This window comes from Protomyctophum bolini (assembly GCF_963924005.1).
Source record: "Protomyctophum bolini genome assembly, chromosome: 5".
NCBI classification, from domain to species: Eukaryota; Metazoa; Chordata; class Actinopteri; order Myctophiformes; family Myctophidae; genus Protomyctophum; species Protomyctophum bolini.
The window spans coordinates 23,614,943-23,636,622 of NC_137866.1; the positions used below are offsets into that span (position 1 = coordinate 23,614,943).

Here is a 21,680-nt window from a genome sequence, read left to right on the forward strand (position 1 = left end):
CTGCAGGAGGAAAACAAGGCAACATCCCAAACATCGTGAGATAATACTTTGAGTAAGTAGAAAGTTAACGGTGATATCTTGGGCTTACTATATTGATGGGCAGCAGTTCTGCAAATGTGTAGAATTCCGTACACTGCAAAGTCTAAATAAACAGCCTGTAATTGATTAGCCTAGTTATTTGGTAATAATTCTGATTTTGTGGAGGTTGAACTGTCCTGAATGAAAAGAAATGTTCTGTAAGCAGATGTGTGTTATCTTGGACAATTTTGGCAAAAACATGACACTCCACAGGTCGTCTCACAAAAACAAAAGCTGCTGCCGAGAGCCGGGTCCAGGGCTTGTCTGCTCTCCGGTCATAGTCATAGAGTATTAAAAGGAGGGTCATAGTCCTGAGCTTTGGCCACTTCCACATAGTCACTGAAGCGGATCAGAATCTTTCTGTCTCGCAGTTCGTCGACCGTGGGTCGCTGGTTCAGCTGAATAATAAACATAAAGACAGAGACTCTTGTTAAGCCCCACTTTATGTGGACAATATGCTTCTTTCATGGACAATTTAATCCTAAATTGAAATTGAACAGACTCTAGGCCGAACCCAGTTATATACACAGATTAACCTCGCCTCACCAGGCTTGTACAGGCAGCTGAATTGAGCAGGGTGCACCAGGCGAATCTATACTGCCATCTAGTGGTCAGACTGTTTTTCAACCAGACAGACATAATGATTCGCTGTCATGATGACTATCAGTAGACAACACGCACGCACACACACACACACACACACACACACACACACACACACACACACACACACCTTATAGCCTACCTATACTGTCTCTGTGTGAATCTTCTTGTGATCTTTCTAAATACAGCCTTCAATCTTCAAAACCATAGTTTGTGACATAAACAATAGCCAACAACGTAAATCTTTTTTTTAATTGAGTATTTTATTTTTCATGTTTGTATTAAAAAACAAAACAAAACACCTTTTCGTTGACGTTAGGCATTGGTTAGCATGAGAGTAGTTCTCACAGCTTTTAGATTACGTCTAAATTCATCAGTCTTTTAAACAATCATACACCGTTCTCACACAGACAAACACACAATCACATAGTGTATTGGAGTTCATTTGATGCAGAGGTCCCAAACCTTTTTCTATTACTGGAAAACCAAAGACAAAGACCCAACAACAGGCATTTGTAATTACCATTACTTCAAGGATGGTACTTTGTCAAGGCATGTCAAACGAACGCCACACATCCTCAGTCTCACAATATAGTTCTGAGACACCATTGTCTTAAAATCTAGTCGATGAACGGATCATCAAATTAGGTTTGAAACCGCTGCCTTGGTGCAACTCTTAAGCATGGTTATATTAAGACAATAAAAAGGCAAACAAAACAAAAAATACATCAAACATCTCATACACAGTACCACATCCTGTGCCAGGCAAACCGTTACTCAAAGCAATGGTCACACAAGCAGCTCAACAAAGGACTGATTTTGTGTAAGAAGTGTCGGCACACTTACATATTAATTAGACATAGCATAAAAAGACATTTAAAGACAAGAAATGTTATAGAATTGCATTTACATATTCAAATGACAAAACACTTCATTCCATATAAATCACTTAATGATTTGCAGTGCAACAGCTTTCAAATGTCTGCCATAGGCTCTCAAATACATTTAATTCTTACATCAGCCATCAAGAAATATTTTTTTGAAATCAATTTCTCATGATGGTGGGAGAAGGAAAAAAAGGGGTAAATTGTAAATCTATAACAGCACCTTTCAGGAAATAAAATATCTATTCTTTACCGATCGTATCGCCTACTGTCCTTGTCTCCCATCCACATGTGCTTTAAACGCACCACACACACACACACACACACACACACACACACAGATTAAACGTAAAAAATACAAATGCAGATTGTTGTCACAGATCATAAATTAGTAACGTCACATCATTTTGTATAACTAACAGCACAGGCTGTTATTTCTGTTGACTCCTAAAATGCTATTTTCTTAATGTGAAATCTGACATGATTCAGAATAATCTCTTTCTTACAGTACAGGCCATTCAATGAGGTGAAGATACAAGGATCATGGGCTGACTGATTCTATCCTTTCAGCATAAAACAAATGTAACGTATTGTCATTGAAAATACGCTATTATTTTCATAGTATGACGCTTTGCAGCTGAAATATAAATCAGGCTTCACATGGTAAGATTGACTATGTGTTGCTTGACAATCTCAATGCGAACCAGAAAAGAAAAATAATGTTTTCATAAAAAAAGAAGGGAAAAAAAAGCCACAATGTCTAACGCTTAATTTATACTCCATAGATGGTTTGGCTTGCCTAAAAGAAATTATTTTAGAAAAACGAATTATTTTAGGCTACTAGTAAATCAGGCTTATGCTTAAACCAAAGGCAACGACAAAAGACACATTATTGAAATACGTGTAAGCTTTGCAATAGTCACTATGATGAGTAAACTAGTTGTTTTGATAAATAAAAACACATTTGCGTGCAGCGGTCCAAGGTGAACCTGATATAGGTTCATGCATCACGACGCGTTGAGTTTGTAATTTTCTGTGTGACACCAGCGCCCAACCAAGTATAAATCAGGCATAAGGAACAGCTAAGGCCAATTCAAGTCTGCTGCTGCTAGCTGGTTCATCCTTTATGTCCCGTTTGAACACGCCGGAACCTCCATTCACAATGTGCGTACCCATAATATAAGCAGCTACCTTGGCCCATTGCAAATGCATATACAGTACACGAAAAAACAAGTATTTCCAGGATTGCTAAATCTATTCTCAAAGGGGGATACTATCAGTGGCCTTAATTTGGCTTGAAAGACTGCAGTGTACTGTTGTAATGTTACATGTTGCTGTAATGGAGAGTTAAACTGTATGTGGTGAGCGACACGACAGCTTGTCACACACAGTGGTGTTATAGTGTAGATATCTTATACATCACTGCACAGAAGGCTTATGTTAGAGCTCACACTGCCATTTTCTTTAGCACTGGGAATTAACAAAAGCTCTACTTGCTGTACTTCTCAGTTACAAAGTGACTCCTACACACAAAGACTCTTTCCCCCAATAAGGCTATGATTGCTGCTCCCATTTGAACAAGAGGGTTTCCTTGTGTAACTGCATCCATGTTACTTCTAGGGAGAGATCTGTGGGTGCTTTCAGAATCCCCCCTCCTTCACATACTTAATGCTCAAGCTCATTTTTACAAAAACTCAATGACTCACTACTCACTACTAAACGATTCCAGCCTGTAACACAACTCTGCGATAGCAGAGACAAAATCATGAAATGTGAATTTTTATTCTTAGCTTAGACGAAGCTATTGTGCAAAAAATCTGCGGGGGGGGGGGGGGGGGGGGGGCTGGCGCTAAACCTCGGTAGGTAGTAGGTAGATGTCGCCCCCCGTGGCCAAGTAGGTATCCCCTTGGCACTGCTCCTCCGAGAGGCTATGTTGAGGCGGAAGCCTCTCCTCCATTTCTTTCTCGCATCCAATTACAGTGAGCGAAGCATTTCCCAAGTCCTGCCTGCAGGTGATGTCTCCATGCTCGCCATCCCACCCGTCACCTTCCTGTACCCTGTCCGCCACACGTGCCTTCTCACCGCCATCTTCTTTCTCCTTCACGTCTTCGTCCTTCTCCTCCTCCCTGGCCAGAGACTCAAAGGCGCCTGACTCCATGGGGCCGACCTGGTAGTATAACAGAGAGGTGGAGTCTTTGTGGAGGTCAGGGGCACTCTCCTCCTGGCCGTTGGCGATGCAAAGCACTGTGGCCCCCGTGGGGAACTGTCCCTGCAGAAGAACCTGCTCCACCCCTTCCATCCCGTCCTGCTCAGGTAGCCCCACTCTCAAGGCGCCGGGCAGGAGACACAGTGCCCGCTGCCCCAGGTCGGCCTCCTCCCTCTGCCTCCTCTCCTGCTCCTCGGCGCTCTGCAGGTGCAACACGGCCGTCTCGTTCTCGCGCTCCAGGATGTCCTGCTCCGCCAGGAGGTCCCGAACTCCTGCCACCGCCTCCAGCTCGGAGTCCAGGCGGGCCACCGGGGACACGTCGGGGGACGGGGGACACGTGGAAGACGGGGAAGAGATAAGGTCGGACTCAGTGTACTGTTCCCCGGTTGCCAGTCCCAGCAGCCTCCTCTCCTCCAGGTCCAGCTTCATGATGGTGTGCAGGTAGTGGGTTCGCACACGCAGAGGGTTGAATTCAATGCGGCCTGCCGAGTTACCACAGCCGTCCCTAGAACAGCCGCATGGGAAGGACATCCGATCCACCTGACCAAACAAGCAAATGTGAGGATACAGCTTCCACTTCAATTTTATTTAAGTAAAAAGACTGTAAGAGCCTTTGGCCTCGAGCCTACAACCGCAGCACACACCAAAGCCAGTATCTCACAGCATAGCATTCTTGTGTGTTATTGCATTTATTATCTCTGCCAGGTCGAAGGCAAAGGGGAGGTTATGTTTTTGCCTGTTTGTTTGTCCACAGCTAATCTCGCAAACCACTGAACCAATCCGTGCGACATTTCTTGAGCCCGCTGCCAGTAGGCAACCACAAATATTTTATTTTTTATATTTAGCTTTATTCATTTATTTTATGGTTATATAATTATAGATACAATATAGATGACTGACATCATAGATTGGCCACACTTCCTAGCAGAGATACAGTCCCCTGAGCATGAACCTCTCCAAATTATCCATACGATTGCATGCCAAAACAAGGATGTCAATGATGCTCATCAAGAACGTTTAGTCTATGAAAGAAAGATGTTCCTTTAGCCGTTGATTCAACCTGGACATTTTTAGGTGATTTATGTAGGTGTTACATTATTTATTGCATTTATTTGTTGCATTATAGTTCATATTTGCACATTAATTAACGTTTAACGATTAACGTTATGTTATTTCTGACAGCTGGTGGCCACTGTTAGGTGAAGACAGAAGACCATTGTCTAGCATAATGTAGAGTGGTAAAGAAAACATACGGAGATAAAAAAAGGTGCTGATACAGACGAGTGGGAGAACAGCACAGACAGTGGATTAATAACAGAAAAGGAAGCAATTACATTACATTAGATGAAGTGAGGCAACATGATCTTAAAAGGAAACCCTCCTCAGCGAGGTGACACATCAATTGAACTGTGCTGAATCAATGGCTCTTTCTTTTCTACTTACATTACAAAACGCAACATTCTTTACCTGGCATTTGATGCCAGCCTGGCTGCAGCCACAGTGTCGAGGGTCACAGTAGAAGCGGCAGTCGCAGCCACACTCCTCCCGTGAGAGCCGGATGGCTCGGAGCTCTGCCTTCTCACGGGCATCGATGCGCGCAATGCCAGAGGCTCGCAGGAGGGCGCGGCGCCGCTTGGTGGGCAGGGGCTGAAGGAAGAAACAATCATCCACCTCCACCCTCTCCACGTCCAGGTCCTCGTCTGACACGTCGTCCAGTGTCAGCAGATCTGCCTGGGCGCACTCCACTGTACCGTTGCGTGTCAGCTGTGTGATGTGTTGAAGAGAGACACATGAGACATTCATGCAGACAGTGAAACGGGTTCTGAGCAGAAGTTATGATTCATCAATCATTATTAATGCATCTATATTATTGACACAGTAAAATCCGGATGGATTACAGAGGTAAAAAAGGTGTTCGATCTACAGAAATGTGTTTTGCCTAAATCGGCCTCATGGTGGCGCTATAACAGGCCGTTGAGGAATATTTGGGGCAGAGGTTCATGTTGGCATCCAGGGAGTGTGTGTGCAAAGTGCAAAGCCGGAGATTAACTGGTAACGGACGGACAGAAGGACGGACGGACACACACACGGACAGAGTGCAAAACATACGGTACTCTCTCCCCATGCCTTCGGCCTGGTGGAGACAATGAATTAACACTTAAGGATTTTTCTGTGCAGATGCCATCCTCTGGAGTCAGTGATGTAAATAGGCTTTCAATGTAATGAGTCCCGGGATGCAGGGATGGTCTTTTAGATGAGTCCCAGGGACATATTATGAGTCCCACTTCAACAACGTTAGGAGTCATATTTTTACAAATTGCAGCATTTAACTCCCATTTCATTTTATATGGTTATAATGTGGTTATATTCATGTAGAAAACAGAAGAAGAAATTATAACTAAAGCTAGCTAAATAAATATACTAGTAGTACAGTAGTGCATCCCGTGGATGCAGAGGTCGTTGTTTTATTGCGTCCCTTAACTATAAAATGCGTTTTAATCTATAGGAGTGAAACCATGTATACTATACCTTCATCTTGCGGGCATTGAGCTTCTCTTGCCGCAGGTGCTGACGCAGAGTGTGCCGGTGACTGGTCTCCTGCTCGCGGGCGAACTCGCCCAGCGTGTAGTTCCTGATGTAGGAGTGGTGGCGGGCCATGCCCAGGGAACTGCCCCCTTGGCTGGGCACGCTAGTGAAGCCCTGTCGCCGGGGGAAGTAGTACACGGTCACAACGTCAAAACGCACCCGCTTCCCTCCGGGCGACAACTTGGGCTGCCTGAGGATGGACGTCGCTGGACGAGGGCAAAACAGAGTGGGGAGAGGGTTGAAGGGTTGCCATGTAATGTAAAAAATGTAAAAATATGTCAAAGATTTGACTCTATAAATGTGACAGTATCTGGTATAATGTGCCTCGTGTAGGGCGCACTTCCGTTTTTTTTTTACAGATTCATGATTTTTTTTTAAGCTTTCAAATGATGTGCCATACAATCTGAAAATAGCTAAGAAGGTATATTTATTTTAACGTTGTTACAAGTCAACTCAAGAAGCTGTTATGTGACACTGTTATGTCACACGTCTCACAGCCACTAACACAGAGCTTAGCTTAAGAACAAATTATGTATTATATGTTTAGTGATCCTAAAACTGTAAAACTGTGTGTGTGAGGTAGACAGTGACTGTGTGAGACAGTGACTGTGTGTGTGAGACACAGTGACTGTGTGTGTGTGTCAGCTGTATTATTTTGACACTTACGCGTGATGGTAGTGCTGGAAGGGGGGTTGAGGCTATCGCAGCTGTCTGCACTATCGCTGCTGGAGATGTCATCTTCGGAATCCTTGGGCGTCGAGAACGGAGAGCTGTTGTCCAGCTCCTCATATCTTCGTTTGAGGCTGAGGGACGGACCTGCCTCCATGGAAGCTTGGTGTCTGAAGCATGAGGACAGCACACAGCAGTGTGAGACACCCTGTGAGACAAACTCTTTGGACGCATGCCGGTGTTCTGCCATGAAATCGGGTGCACGTGGTACTAGAAAATGGGATGAGTATACAAAGTCAAATATGAGTCATAGAAATCGACAAGGCTAAATTCATTCATTTTTATTTATTTTTAACAAACAGAATGCCTAATTTATGCTCCGTCGTATGACGTTGTCATTTTTCTTCGTTGCGCACGCAACACCATCATCCAACGAAGTATAATTTGGGTTTAACATTTCACATTGGTTTGCCCCCAAAGAATAGTGCAGGATGACTGCATCGGATTCGGACTGTATCTAATAGGTAATGTCAATTCTCCAATTCCACTGAAAAGGTGCCACCAGCTCTGGGCCCTCTCTTCTTTTCATCTGTATTCCTGCCTCATCACTGCCTTGCCTCGGTCTCTCCCCCGTCTCACATGAAATCCCCGCTCTGAAATCATCAAGTCTGGAAACGTCACCATGGCAACTAGGCAAGCAGGGTTTTCATATGAACAGCCTTGAAGCAACTATGATCTCAGTGGTGTCATGGTATTTGCTCTTACTTTGGCTCAAAACTGCAGGGGACCTCAGTGGTGGAGTGTTTTGAAAGCAGAAGGCAAGTCTGATCAATTACATCAGTAAGCAGGGGTCAAAACAGGCCAGACTGGTGGTTTGGACAATACAACCCGTCTTCTTAGTTGCTTTGGATGTGACAGCCATGTTCTATTGTAGCCTATATAATCTACAATATATTACATTTGTTACTGTGGCAATTGCTAGAAATGCTGGGCCAATATAGGAATATTGTGAGTAGTCTATACCATTAGGCATGATGATGTCACACTTTTTAAGTTATGGAGCTGTAAATCTGAATGGTTACGAACTAATCATAAACAACGTAAATTCACAGTAAAATACTCAGTGTTGATCATCTATTGATCTATTCAGATCGGAGTGTACAAATGTAATCCTTGCGGGTACATTCGTTACATTTGTACACAGATAAATAGTAAATACTGACAAGTTTCGACTAAAACCAATTCATTGCATTCAGTAGGCTAACCCTTTCAGGATGCTGCAACTGACAACAGTTGGGGGAGGTTGGTTTCGGCTACCTCCCTCCCTCCCCCTCCAGAACACCCGGTCATTCATTCCATTTTCACAATGGCAAAGTGCCCAGCTAATGAAACACTAAACCTTCTTACCTGAGGCAGATCTAGGAACCCTGATTCCAAACAATTCGCTGCCAGTTGTTTCCCAATGCGAGATGCACATGAAGCTATAGGAACGCCCTGGTTCTTTCTGCCAAAACGTCCACCCTAAACCGTGCAACGTTACCTACTGTAGCCTACTGTACAAGAGCGGACCAATGGTGCCCCAAAGTGACTTGAATCAAAGCTTGTGTGATTATCAGTTTGCAACACTATTGCAGAGCTGACTAGGCTACTTAGGCTGCATGCTCATTGTTCTACTCACTAAGTGCAAGTTCTATTTAAACACAGCATGGCATGCCTATATCTATTTAAACCAAAGGGCAGACGGAGGAAAAGAGGGACGTCAAACAGGTTGGTTGCAGTTTATTGCTGAAAATAGGCTTCCAGTGCGAATCTCAGATCTGTCCGACAGTCCGAATGTCTTATCTTCCTGGTCGGAATCTTTAAAATGCTTCTGTGGTCGTTTATCCTTTTTTTTTTCACCGGGGCGGCTTCAGTCAGAGCTCTATGTATCCTACCGTTCGTCGTGTGCGAAATTGGATTATGTTCCTTTGATTTTGGTGTCCAAATGTAGCAAATTGTCCTGCAAAATGACGTCCCTCTCCCCCTCGCCCCTGCCCCGGTTTGTTACAATGTAACAATGGACTCGAGTAAGGAATTCTGCTCTGAAGCCATATATACTTATTGTGACATCACGAGCGTGCCCTGCGCTACGTATGCTGGGAAATGTAGTCATATACTGGGTTCTTTGTCCATGCTGCGGTCGCAAAGATGTAAAATCCGAGAGCAATATAGTTCAAAGTTATCCACACGTCGACAAAAGCAGATCTATTTATAATTAAAATACGAGTCCTCATCTCTGATGAGAACACCACCCTTTGTAATAAAAAAAGGCAGTTTCCATAGCAACAAAATGGCTATTATAATTCTGTCTGACTGTAACCTACATCTGCATTCTGTATCCTAGCCATGGTTCACATGACGCTCGTACTTCACGAGACGAGCGTCATGATAATCATGACAGTCATGTTTCAGGGCTATCTGTACCCCAGCCTAAACTATGAGGACAGCAGTCGTGATAATTTGTCCCAAGATCTTTGACTTAATTTAGATGTCCTACCTAGAATAGATCGCTAAATTAAAACCAGTCCCACTAGCCTATCCAAACCCTCTTCTTGATGGGTATACTTATAGTGTAGGGAGAAAAGAAAACAGCTAATGGGTAAGTATTTTAATCATTCTGATGAGATGGGCCAAAGATGAACTTCTAAAAATGTCAAACTACCCATCTCATTTCCAGCGGATGCTCATTTCAGCATAACGGTCTGAAGCCAAATATTCTCTTTCCACATGCAGTTTTGGTATGTCAAGAAACCCACTACAGTATGTGTAAAAAAACAAAAAGGAAAAAGCAGAAAAAAATATATATTATAAAAACACATGATTTATCACAAAACATTTTAAACTGGCTAGTCAAAACAAATGTAGGGGAAATGGCTAAAAACTAAAAGTGCCAAACAAACGCTACAAACGGTAGGGATCACAGGTTGCTGGTGTTGCTACTAGGTTCACTACAGTAGCGTTTCATTGTCCTTTGAGATCTAAGCGTAATAATCATGATGGCTGAAAATGTGATAAACACACATTACACAGAGGTATAGAAAATCTTTTCACACTGTCTTACAGTAACAAAGCAAAGGAGAATGCTTGACACCGTCAGCTTTTACAGAAGCACAGATATTAGCAGAGGAGCGGTCCTCAAGATGTCCCTTGATCAGTGTTTGGACAGTAATGCATTACTAGTGTTTTTGTAATATGACTTTTCCAAGTAACGAGTTGTATAACTAATTACCATTAACATTTCAGTAATATTACATATTAACCAAAAAGTAACTCATAAGTTACATTTTTCACACCCCTTGGTGGAACTGTGGGCGTTAGTTACAGGAGTAACAGACAACAGCACAGTCAGTTCAGGACTCCAGTTAAACCTTCCACCAAGAAAAATAAGTCGTTACAGTTTCCCTCACCTTGTTTTGAAAGTCCATAAAGTGAATGGGTCCGTTGCTCTTCACACCGACAACATTATGTGCGTATTTCAGTTTTCGTATGCCCGAAATTATGCTGGGTTGCACGCCGTGCCACACACCGAAAATAGCTGATCTACAAGCTTGCACGCCTCGCACTGCAACACGCTGCGAGTTGTAGATTTAATATTTTCGGTGCGCGACAACAGCACTCGCCCAAATATAAATCAGGCTTCATGCTGCAAACACAACTGTATCATTGATCTGAGATAGCCCTTATGTTTAGCAGTCTAGATGTTGGCAGTTGAAGAGACTAACACTTGAAGGAAGTTCATTGTTTAGGTAACTTGCAACTTATTTTTGTTTACGCTGACAACACGTAAAACGTGTTTAACTCCAATGAGTGTAAAAATTAACCAAACATACCTGTTCCACCACTGAGGACTTTACAGTGTAGGCTGCAGTGTTGAAACAAGTAGTGTAACTAATTATTGTTGGCAATGAGTAATAAGTAACATAACAATATTACTTTTGAAAAGTGATAAAATAAATTACTTTTTAGTAATGAGCCAACACTACTCACGATGTCCTGATAGCTCATGATGCTGCCTCTCAGTAATATGTTCCTTCTAGGCTAAAGGGGCTCCAGTAAAGCAACCTAGGCACTAGAAAGGGGAACCATGCGGTATTGCAGGCTGAGGGTCAAGTATTGTAAGAGTAAGGGGGACTATTTGCTTCTGACGCACAGCACTTTGGCACAAATGCTCTTCTCCATTAGACGTGAGCGACAGGGAGGATATTACCATTTAAGAAGAGACAGCCACGGGTCAGGGAAGTGCGAGGTGCTTCGATGTAGCAACTTGAAACAGAGTCACTCCTTCAATAGTAAAGCCTAACTTTGACTTCATCATGCTGCAGCGTCACTTGGCAAATTTCCCCAGAGCAACGTGGCCACACAATGATGTACGAAGGCTTAAGACAATAAAAAGGTTTCGGGAGGAGAGGGCTAGGTGTTTTAGTCGTACGTTCCCCACAGCAGCGTCTAGTGAGGTGTTGGCTATGTCCGACGCACAGGCCCATGGAGGATGGGGGTCAACTCCAGCACATTCCACGCACAGCGTGGAGGCGGAAGCTGGACAGATACTGTCAGGATAGGGTATAAACGGATAGCAAGGCAACACCGTTCTCCCATTCAGACTTCATTTCAAGATGATGTGGTAGCCATCATGAGTTTCATCTGGTGATTAAAATGAATACATATGGAACCGATTATTATGAATAGAACTGACAAAGCACATCACAGGTGATAGCTGAGGTTTTATTTACTGTAGAAATAAAAGCTAGGAAATAACAGGAATTGGGAGAGTATGTGAAACCTCACATACCTTTCATTGTGTCCAACACAAAACACACCTCGTCCTGGAAGTTCTGTATCATCTGTAAAAAGAAAAGGGACAATTTCAGTGTCAAAGGCAGAAGGAAATGTATTACATTAAAAAGATGAGGCAGGTACACACTTGTAGCCGCCTCAATGCAATGTGGATTTACGGCATTACAGTAACTAACGTTTCAACAACCAAAAGTCTTCTTTAGGATATATACAGTAACAGTATAAAGGTCATCTCATCCCAACACTTAAAACCTAACCACATTCAATCTGCTGCCCCCATTTTGGATATGTCATCATAGATGAAAATGTTTGATTTTCACAATGCGACGTATTGTGAGCTTGTAGATTGGTGCAAATAAAAATGATAGTAAATATAATAGTGCTTAATTGGTGATGATTTTCTACTCCATAAGCCTTAACCTCCTATAGACCATAATAGGTCTAGCCTTAACCCATTTTGGGCGGGAACCCCTTTTGGTGTTAGCATTATGTTATGCTTTAGCTATTGAAAAATAGCAGATCTGCAAGCTCATAGCAGAATCAGATCTCAGGTCAAAATGGGAAGAATGCAGAGCGGTGGCATTAACGAAAGGTGGCTTTTTACCTCATCACTGACCAGTACATGGATGCCGGTGGGACCCTGCTTAAAGATCTGGCTTATTTGTCGGGGCGAGATGTTGAACAACTGAGCAATCTTCTCCGTGAGCTCCACAGCCGTCAGCTCCTCCAAGTAGATGGCGTGATAGACTGCAGGCAATGAAGTAGGTGTGAGCACTCAGCAGTTAATATTCATTTAAACATTCATTATAAGAGACTATTGGCTGTATTTTGCGTGTCCTAAGTACCAGGTCTTATTACCTAACTTGAGTAAACTAAAGACCTGGAGTGTGATCAATGCCATTTGGCTATTCTGAGTGACCAAAGAGCATTGATCACGCCTCCAGGTCTTTAGTTTACTCAAGTTAGGTAATAAGACCTGGTACTTAAGACACGCAAAATACAGCCCTATGTCTTTTTGTATCAATAGTATTATGACATCATGCATACTATTCATTTCACACAATGTCACACAACAGAACAGACATGCATTAAAGCAAACACAGGCTGACCAAAGAAAGTGTTGCTGGCGGCATCTCCGTTTTCATGTTTCTGCTGCTGCTCTCGTGCCTGCTGAGATTCCTGACACACGTAGACTGTGAGCCTTGGTCTTACCACCCTACAAACATGGGGAAAGAAAACGACAAAGTGCACTTTTAAGTCAAGAAATGTGACAGTAATACAATATTACAACACACATCCATGTTGACAGTGGAATCAAATGAGAGGAGGAAACCCACCGTCCTTTCAGTGCATTGAAGAGTCTTATACCATCCGCTGGCCCGCAGATCTGAATGACATCTTCCCGCGTCAGCTTCAACAGGTCCGCCCCTGTTACATCATAACAACAATAACCTCTGAACTTTCATAGCAGATTCACCCCCGAGCGAACACACAACACACAACACACAACGATGAGAGGCATGTCCTGGTGGCTGGTCCAGCTGCCGTTACATCTACGTAGATCTCCTGTGCTCTGTTGAATATCTCTCTACTACCGTTCCTGTATCATGAGGCGCTTCTTAACGTGATCGTGCAATTCTAAAACATGGATGGTCGGGGCAATCAAAATGGCCACCACGTGTGAATAAACACTGCCTGATGTTGCCTGCTATTGACAATGTCAACAGGCTGAACTGGTCTTCCATAATTAGTGGTTTTCTATTCATTCCTTCACCACATAGCAGGCTAGGTTTAAAATGGCATGCTCCACAGTGACAAAAGAACATTATGTTGAGTATGTACAACCAGAATATGTATTTACAGTGGGCAAACTGGTGCGTGTTTCAGGCTCGCTTTAAAATAACCAGATGAGAAAACACAAGCAAGTCTTGATTCTGATAGTGATTCCATATGACCTGATCTGTTCCTTTATTGTAATCAGGAAGTATTATACCTGAGAAGTTGGTGAAAAGACGGCAGAAGGGCGAGAAGCGGTTTCTATGAAGCCACTGCTGTGCATCTTGTGGTGTTGTTGTGGGTAACAAGTTCTACAAAGGGAAAGGGGAAATTAAAAATAAACAGAGACAGAAAGAGAGTTTGATCACAACAATGTTGAAAGGTGGGGTCATGTGTGAAATTACTGTCAGTCTGTATGAATTAAAATTTATATTTGATAGAAATTCCATATCACAGAATGTTAAACAAACAGAACATCATTAACTAGTGCAGTAGTGTATGTATGCTGTCAGCACATAGATTAGATTACTTGCCCATGTGATGTTATGCTGTATCTCGTTGTTTGTCTAAGTACACACAAATAAAGAAAGACGTCTTAATTTCCTCCCTAGGGATAACACAACTTTCATATTCCACAACTTTTATGTTCCACTTTTGAGTAACAGAAGGAAAATCATTATTATTAAAAGGAAATAGCAAATTACTTCTATTATTTCATTCACTATGATCTGTAGGAAAAGGAAATAAGGAAAGGTAAATATTTATGCACTCATACAGCTCAAATCACTTTATCTTGCAGTCAATAAGAGTCTAACATGAAATAGCACACGCTAAACAAAAAATAAATAAATAGAAAATGTACTTCACGTCATCTATATTTTAGACGATTATATATTATTACTCAGAAATCATCCGATGCACATTCATTCTTTGAAAAATTAATCAAACTTGACAGATATTCCACTGACAAGATGAAGGTTTCAAAAGGAAAACAAATAAATCATTAAAGATAAGAAAACAACTCGTATGCTTATTTTAAACCCTTTCTAACACTGATGATAAGCAGACAGCTTTAGTGGAACAACAAATTGTAAACTACTAAAATAAATAAAAATAGAAATCAAAAGACAAGCTAGGAATTCAATTTATCTGAGGCAGCAAAATGTTTCGCTACTAAATCAATCTTTTTTTGAAGAAAGACATTTACAAAGGAGATTAGTCAGTTCCTTCACTAATTAAAAAGACTTGATAGCACAGTAATTGGCATTCTCAAAATCTATTTGCACAAATTATTCCCCATGTGTTATAATAATATAATTTACCTCATTAAATTTAAAACATGGATAGAAATAATTTAGCAGTGTACGTTTTATAAGTCATCCTACAGAAAGTGGCTAAGTGACATCATAGATCTTCTCTCAAAACCACCTTGTTAACCCCTGCATGGGTCTTAGACAGACCACAACATCAGCCAGGCAGATGCCCCAAAATGCTTCTAAGCAGGAAAATAATGTTTTGAGGTGAAAATATTAAATATTAAAAAAGGTTAATAAATGGCTAATTATCAACATTAGAAACCATACAGTTCTGTGTTTTCTTCAAGGACAAGGGTTGAGGAAAGGACATTTACGACTGTGCCACATATTGATCTAAAGATTCACGCTTTGAGGCACACAACCGTTTCCTTCTGCCCAATTACTCCCGTCGTATGACAGCGTATCTCTCTGAAAATAGCAGATCTACAAGTTCACAATGTGTCGCACTTCTTGAAGTTATCGACCAAAGACGATATCAGCCATGATATGTCATGTCTGCATATAGTATACGAATATGGAGTTGTTAACATGCAGGGGTTTGGCAAAGCTATACAGTAGTATACCATGGATATGGTATAATAACAGTTTTACTTACTTCTACTGCCTGAACCACAGGCTCAGGCTGGTGGTTGGGTGATCCGTTTCTATGAAGACAAAAAATATAAGTTTTAAATAGTGTAATATGAAAATAAACGCATAAATTCCACAATTACTGCACATATCAGCTGTGTACGCTTACAAATAATCATTCGCTGAAGCAACACATTATAAATCACATACTAAAGCGGGAAACGAAACATTCAAAGCCAACTATGGTTCTATGCATCCCTGCTGACCACCTTCTTTTACATACTAACTTAAAGGACCACTTCACCACTTTTCAACCTATCTTCATATAATAGGTCCTCACTAATAATCATGACAAAAATGACAAAAAAAATTCTACTCTGTCTGTGTCTCATAGGAGGGCTGTGGGCAGTTCAGAAACCGTCCTCCAGTGACATCATCGATGGGGAATACAAGCTAATACAAACTGCAGGCTTTCTAGGCCTGAAAAGTTGCAATGCGAAAATGGAAGCCATCGTTCTCACGATAATGAAAATCTAAACATTTTTGTAAAAAAAGCTTGTTTAAAAAAGAATCTGCCTAATGATGATGTCACTGGAAGACAGTTTCTAAACTGCCCACAGCCCTCCTATGAGACACAGACTGAGTAGGAAAAAATCGTGCCATGTTATGATTATTAGTGAGGACCTATTATATGAAGATAGGTTGAAAAGTGGTGAAGTGGTCCTTTAATATCCACCTGGATCCACCTAGGGATCCAGGATCCAGGGATTCAGTGCTTTAAGTTTAACCTCTTGTGGTCAGCAGGGACAAAATAGAATTCTTAATAAGTTAATATATGCACACTTACCCTTCTGCCACTGGGAAGCTGTTGTGTGTGCTGTTGAACCCAGGTGATGGCGAGTTGTTGACATAGGTGATCTCAGGCCAGGGAGAGCACTGCATGAGAGCACCAACATTGTTATCCTGACAGACAAAATTATCTTGTACAGCTACGGAACCCATTACTATCCATGAAATTCACTGTTCACTTTTGTGTACCGTTTTCCAGTGGTCTTTATTAATAAAGCACAATGGCCATTTTGACGCATACCCTCGGTCCCCTTTACAGTGTTCGAAGGGTCCTGAAAACCTTGATCTTATCTCCTTCCCTTCTTTAGTCTTATTCTTGTACAAACCTACCGTACTTATCGTCCTCCCAAATGCTCCTGTTGAACATCACTCACCTCTGTCAGTATGGTGGTTTCATAGGAGGGCTGATACTTCTCCTTCTCCTGGGGAGCTCGTTTCTCCATCTTCTCCCGATCCGTCTTCTGCTTCCTGTCTGCACCTTTAGGCTGGAACAGGTCGAGTTAGCAGCACAGGACGTCGCAGGAAGAACACGACACCAAAGATATGGTGATGTTTTAACAGTGCGATATCGAAATGGTTTCCTCTCACCTTAAAAACTTTGACCTGGCAGGAGGCAGAGTGGACGTGCTCAGTGTACTCGATGCTCTCGTTCTCCTTGAAAGTGTCGATCTGGATACGAAAAGGCACGCCTTTTTCTCCTCCATGCTTGCGCATGGTGAATTCTGTGCTGATGCAGTGAACCTATGAACAACACAATTACATATCTGATTGAAACTTATTCAGGGGAAGGATGCCATGACTTATCCACAAGACAGGGTAAACATGACACTACTAAGGAAGCCACATAGATTCAGGAAAAGTTATATTAGTAATTATTATTCAGGGGGAATATCCACTTTGTTTGATAGTTTGCTAAAAGTCTGGATTAATCGGTATACACAAGCGAAGCAATGCAATGACAGTAATCTCTGGATTGTCCAAGATCACTCTGATCAGACTTAAAAATACAAATACGAATTCAGGGTTACAGGGAAAGGGAAGTTAGAATATGTACTAATGAAAATAGCAAGATTCGGTCGCCATGCTACCTGGATAAAAACTGAGGTTCTTTTTGATGGGTCCCATAGGAACTCCACAGTGTTAAGCTGAGTAGGGTTAGCCCTGGGGTCGATCATGCCAACAGACATGGGGATATCTGCAATGGATCAACGTAAAACAATCTGTTATCAATTCAAAAGTGTTCTTTATGCACTTCATCACCATTGCCTGCTGTAAACTTCAGAACTGTGATACTGATAAGAACCCAATCAATGCCCCACTAATAAGCTACAGTTACAGTTATCTAATGTCAAGCAACTCCACATTATGTCCTAGACAGTGCCATCACAACAGTCCACTTCTTGTATCAATGTTACAAAACAAAAAATCTGCTCTGTGACGGTTAATGTAAGCTCAAGGTCAATGTAAAACTCATGGTCACACTCACAATACTTTTCATCCACACTCTCAAACCCAATCCAGTTCCCTCCGTCTCAAGTCTACAGAGGATCAGCTGTCCAAAAGACTCACCCAGGTCCAGGATTCGGTCCCCGGGCCTGTTCCAACGCCAGCCCTCCAGCTGTTGGTGCTCTGTGTACTGGAGTCGACGGTCATGGAATACAACGCGGAGGATGCTCTGGAATACACACGGCCAAATAACTATGGCAGCTTTGTAAAATCATAACATTTATATACATATTATCTATACTATACCCTGGAAAACAATAGACTGCAAGTATTTCATGAGTTACGACTGTATATTCGTAATGCCGTGATCTTAAATTGGGAGCAAACACTAATGACGGCCGGGCTGGATAGCCGAAACACCTGTCACCAAGTCAATTTGAGGCATATGGAACAATACGAAATATGGAATTTTATTTCAGAGTGCAACCCTTCATGTTTTGATCATGTATTGAATCACGGCATTCAATACATAATAATCTTACCTTCACCATTTTACCAGTGATTTCAGGGAGCTCCCCCATTTTCCGATTGTCAAGCATTCGAATTTCGTAGGACTGCCCTGCAAAGACCAAGCCATATGTTAAATTCAATTGTGAGCGCTTTAAACCAATTTGAACTTGGCTTCCCTATTTTTGGGTATGCCATTATAGGTCCAAACGTTAAAAAGTGTATTTTTTAATTAGCCGATCTACAAGCTCACAATGCATGTACAGTAGTATTTTAGACACATTTTGAATAGGGCTGTATTAATTAAGTTTAATGCATAAACTTAGTCTTAGTACTTAAGACATAATAAAGATAAAACGTGTTCGATCGACATTTATTTCCATTACCAGTGTCGAGTCCACTAATAAAGACAGAACAGTAAATCCAGATGCTTGCCTTGGTTGAGGTAGGTAAGTGTTTCATCATGCAGTTTGACGGCTGGCGAGGTAGCTGCACACAGAACGTACTGAAAGGGAAGGATCTTGTTATCATTGTCTGGAGGCAGGTTGGACTCCTCCTGCTTGAATATGGGCAGAGCAAGCACATCGCTGGAAAGAGAGAAAAAAATTGAAAAATTGTCATAAAATGATAAAGTCTATTACACACAACACATTGTGAGATCATAGATGTCTTTGGAATTGGGCTTAAGTTGTTATTATGCAATGTTGTGTGTTTTATTACTTGTTCATTGTATAATTCAAGTGCAATGTTCTTTTCATACAGGGTTATAATTAAGTTTGAACTATTGTTATCTATCGATTTTTATAACTTTTTTCATTTGTTTGCGTCTACCGCAAGTTAAATGTACTCTCTAAAATCAGGATTAGACCAAAACGTTGGTATTGGTCGGGCTCTACTTACAATGTTCTCCAACGGTGCAGTTCATTAATTATAATGGGGGTAACTAGGGAGACACAATTAAATACCTTGGTATCCAGACAGTGTATCTCATTTCTCCTGTCAACAGAAGAATTTCAGTGGGCACTTTGCAGAGTGTCTAGTATTTAGTATCATGTAACAGAGCACTTCTATACCGGTTGCTCTCAAGCTGTGGATCCTGACAAGCACAGGAGGTCAGTTTGAGAACCACTGTTCTAGAACAACAAAAGGATACTGAAAGAGCCATGTGCCTGAGCCAGCTAAATCCAAATCCATAGAAGAAACAAAGTGTCCAAGAACTGTCAATAACAGGGAATCTCAAATAATACTGCAGATAAATTCACAAACAGATTATCATAGGGATAATAATAATAATGAACTCAAAGTGGTGAGCCTCACCCCCAAACTATATCATCACTCTTAACAGATATTAGTAACCAATCAATTTTTATGACGCACAAGAAAATTGACGCTATGATGGTGTGCCTAACTGCCAACTAAGGTTAACATTCTAATTGTATTCATGCAGGGTATTCACACATAAATTCAAATTTGTGTCACTTAATTACACTATAATTGATCAGTTTTCTTTCTTATTGTTGTATATTTAGGACTGGTACCAGATCAAATGTGTCAATGGGAGCACTGTCTATTCATCATATATATTTCAGTTTCAGTTTCAGTCACTTATAACTCCAAAACAACTCATCACATTCAGGTGTCAAATCAAAGAACACACTCCAGAAATGTACAATAATGGTTGGATATGGGTTTTAAATAAAGACTGCTTTATTTAACTAAAACAGCATTGAGTCAAATAACCTGCATCAGTTTCTTTTAGCCACTCAAACCCCCAGCATCCATATTTTGTTGGGAATGAGCCAAAAACAGCCAATCTGTAAGCTCATACGTACGTGTTGCAGCATGAGCTTTACTTTACTAAATATCAGTGTGGTATACAAACAATAGATACATTTGTTGTCATGGATTTTTTAACCTATGATGATTATTGAATTTTGTTGTTATTGTTCATGTCATGTCTATGAATTGATTGCATAGGGCCTAAATGGAAACAAGACCACAACGACATTTTTTGGTGCTATCCTTTTTGGAGTGTTTGACTGTACTCTGTTGCTGTTTATACATTCTGTCTAATAAACTATTCACTCAATCAATAAATATATTACAAACGAATCAACTGCCAAGTAATTATAATTTAATATTAATAATTCTAATACATAATATGAATTAGAAGTGAGTTCATGATACTGTACCTCATACTGTATGCCCCAGCGCCAAGCTCTTGTCCAATGCCTGAGAGACTGGCATCAAAGTCCTGGACCAGACCCGACTCAATCACCTCGTCCGTGAGGGGCAGCTTCAGAGCCCACGCCATGACGATGGTCGGTTATGTGTGGAGTTTCCTCGCGATGCAAAACCCGAGCAAAGTTTTCAAACCTTTGACTGAGAAAGAGAAACATCATTCGTGGCATCATCACTCACCATTAAAGCAAGGAAAGGAGGTATAGTTTCAATCAGGTGTGGAAAATCGAATCGCTATTCACTTTAATATTTCACTACCTGACCATATAGATTTAAATGGATGACATCTATTAAATAGATGCAATAAAAGCAACATATACTCGGGATTAAAACAGACAGTCATAAATAACAAGTCACGATTTTGCAACGATGTTGAGCAAGTACACAGTAAAATCTTCTGTTATACATGTCATGATGTACATGACTTGTTATACATGATTGTATACAACAGTGAGTGGATGTATAATACCGTACATCCACTTAAACTCTCTGACAGTACACACAATAACAATTACACATGTAACCAAATTAACCAGAAGGGTCCCAATTAAAAGTAAAATACAAAAAAGCAATAACCTACCTTTGATCGTGAGAAAGGTACAGCTGGACTCTCTAACACTGCGTCAGTTCCATGCCATCATGTCTTGCTCCCTCGTTCCAACACTAAAATAAACATGTCTAGATGCTAACAGCTAACGTAGCTAGCTAGCAGCTCTTCGGATGACTAAAGGTAACGCCTTGTGTTGGTTATTCAAGCTTAACAAGAACAATCGGACAGATTCGGCCATTCATATATGTTACAAAGACTTATTGCACAGTTATACAATTGCACGAATAGTAATAGTCTTTTGTTTGTTTATCTCTCTTTCGCCTGTGAAAAGTAGCTTCCGTAATTTCCGTTTGTGTTCTTCTTCGGCTTGTTGATTTCCGTTCAAGACTACAGTTGTAGGTGCTTTATCGCTACCTTTTGGTGGACCAAACATTCTTGCTTTCTCAAATGTTTTGAGAAAGAATTTGGGGGTTTTGAGTCAAATGCCACCATCACCTGCTGCTGTTAACCAAGGCCTGGGCCTGGGGATTTTCAAAATGTGGTTTCTAACACCAAACTGGTGTGAA

At 41.3% G+C, this 21,680-nt stretch overlaps 2 protein-coding genes across 5 annotated transcripts; both read right to left on the minus strand.

Moving 5' to 3' along the window:
- Positions 1 to 935: 935 nt before the first annotated feature.
- csrnp2 (cysteine-serine-rich nuclear protein 2) lies at positions 936 to 9,050 on the minus strand. Of its 3 annotated transcripts, none has more exons than XM_080764913.1 (5): positions 8,434 to 9,050; positions 7,024 to 7,196; positions 6,301 to 6,563; positions 5,215 to 5,535; positions 936 to 4,311 (listed from the first exon to the last, which is right to left on the minus strand). In XM_080764913.1, exons 2-5 carry the CDS (start codon positions 7,181 to 7,183, stop codon positions 3,415 to 3,417), a joined length of 1,641 nt encoding a protein of 546 aa, XP_080621039.1. In that variant the 5' UTR covers positions 7,184 to 7,196; positions 8,434 to 9,050; the 3' UTR covers positions 936 to 3,414. The 3 variants fall into 3 exon arrangements, with proteins under 3 accessions (XP_080621039.1, XP_080621038.1, XP_080621037.1); XM_080764912.1 differs by having other exon boundaries at positions 5,239 to 5,535; positions 7,024 to 7,296; XM_080764911.1 differs by having other exon boundaries at positions 7,024 to 7,296.
- Positions 9,051 to 9,660: 610 nt separating this feature from the next.
- Positions 9,661 to 21,473, minus strand: tfcp2 (transcription factor CP2). Of its 2 annotated transcripts, XM_080764424.1 has the most exons (18): positions 21,145 to 21,473; positions 20,516 to 20,705; positions 18,759 to 18,910; positions 18,359 to 18,435; positions 17,940 to 18,045; positions 17,459 to 17,565; positions 16,959 to 17,111; positions 16,745 to 16,855; positions 16,369 to 16,457; positions 15,547 to 15,595; positions 14,340 to 14,363; positions 14,169 to 14,201; positions 13,853 to 13,946; positions 13,197 to 13,287; positions 12,969 to 13,075; positions 12,464 to 12,606; positions 11,855 to 11,906; positions 9,661 to 11,706 (listed from the first exon to the last, which is right to left on the minus strand). In XM_080764424.1, the coding sequence occupies exons 2-18, from the start codon at positions 20,635 to 20,637 to the stop codon at positions 11,669 to 11,671; spliced, it is 1,548 nt and encodes a 515-aa protein (XP_080620550.1). In that variant the 5' UTR covers positions 20,638 to 20,705; positions 21,145 to 21,473; the 3' UTR covers positions 9,661 to 11,668. The 2 variants fall into 2 exon arrangements, with proteins under 2 accessions (XP_080620550.1, XP_080620551.1); XM_080764425.1 differs by lacking the exon at positions 14,340 to 14,363.
- Between the last annotated feature and the right edge of the window lie 207 nt (positions 21,474 to 21,680).

Coding starts and splice junctions, on each gene's coding strand:
- csrnp2 (XM_080764911.1), bottom strand. CDS start 8,503: ATGTGCATCTCGCATTGGGAAACAACTGGCAGCGAATTGTTTGGAATC. Junction 7,297..8,433: donor GGTTCCTAGATCTGCCTCAG/GTAAGAAGGTTT, acceptor CCCATTTTCTAG/TACCACGTGCACCCGATTTC. Junction 6,564..7,023: donor TTCCAGCACTACCATCACGC/GTAAGTGTCAAA, acceptor GCCCTCGTCCAG/CGACGTCCATCCTCAGGCAG.
- tfcp2 (XM_080764424.1), bottom strand. CDS start 20,637: ATGGCGTGGGCTCTGAAGCTGCCCCTCACGGACGAGGTGATTGAGTCG. Junction 11,907..12,463: donor ATGTACTGGTCAGTGATGAG/GTAAAAAGCCAC, acceptor TTCTTTTTACAG/ATGATACAGAACTTCCAGGA. Junction 11,707..11,854: donor TGTGTTGGACACAATGAAAG/GTATGTGAGGTT, acceptor TTTAATCACCAG/ATGAAACTCATGATGGCTAC.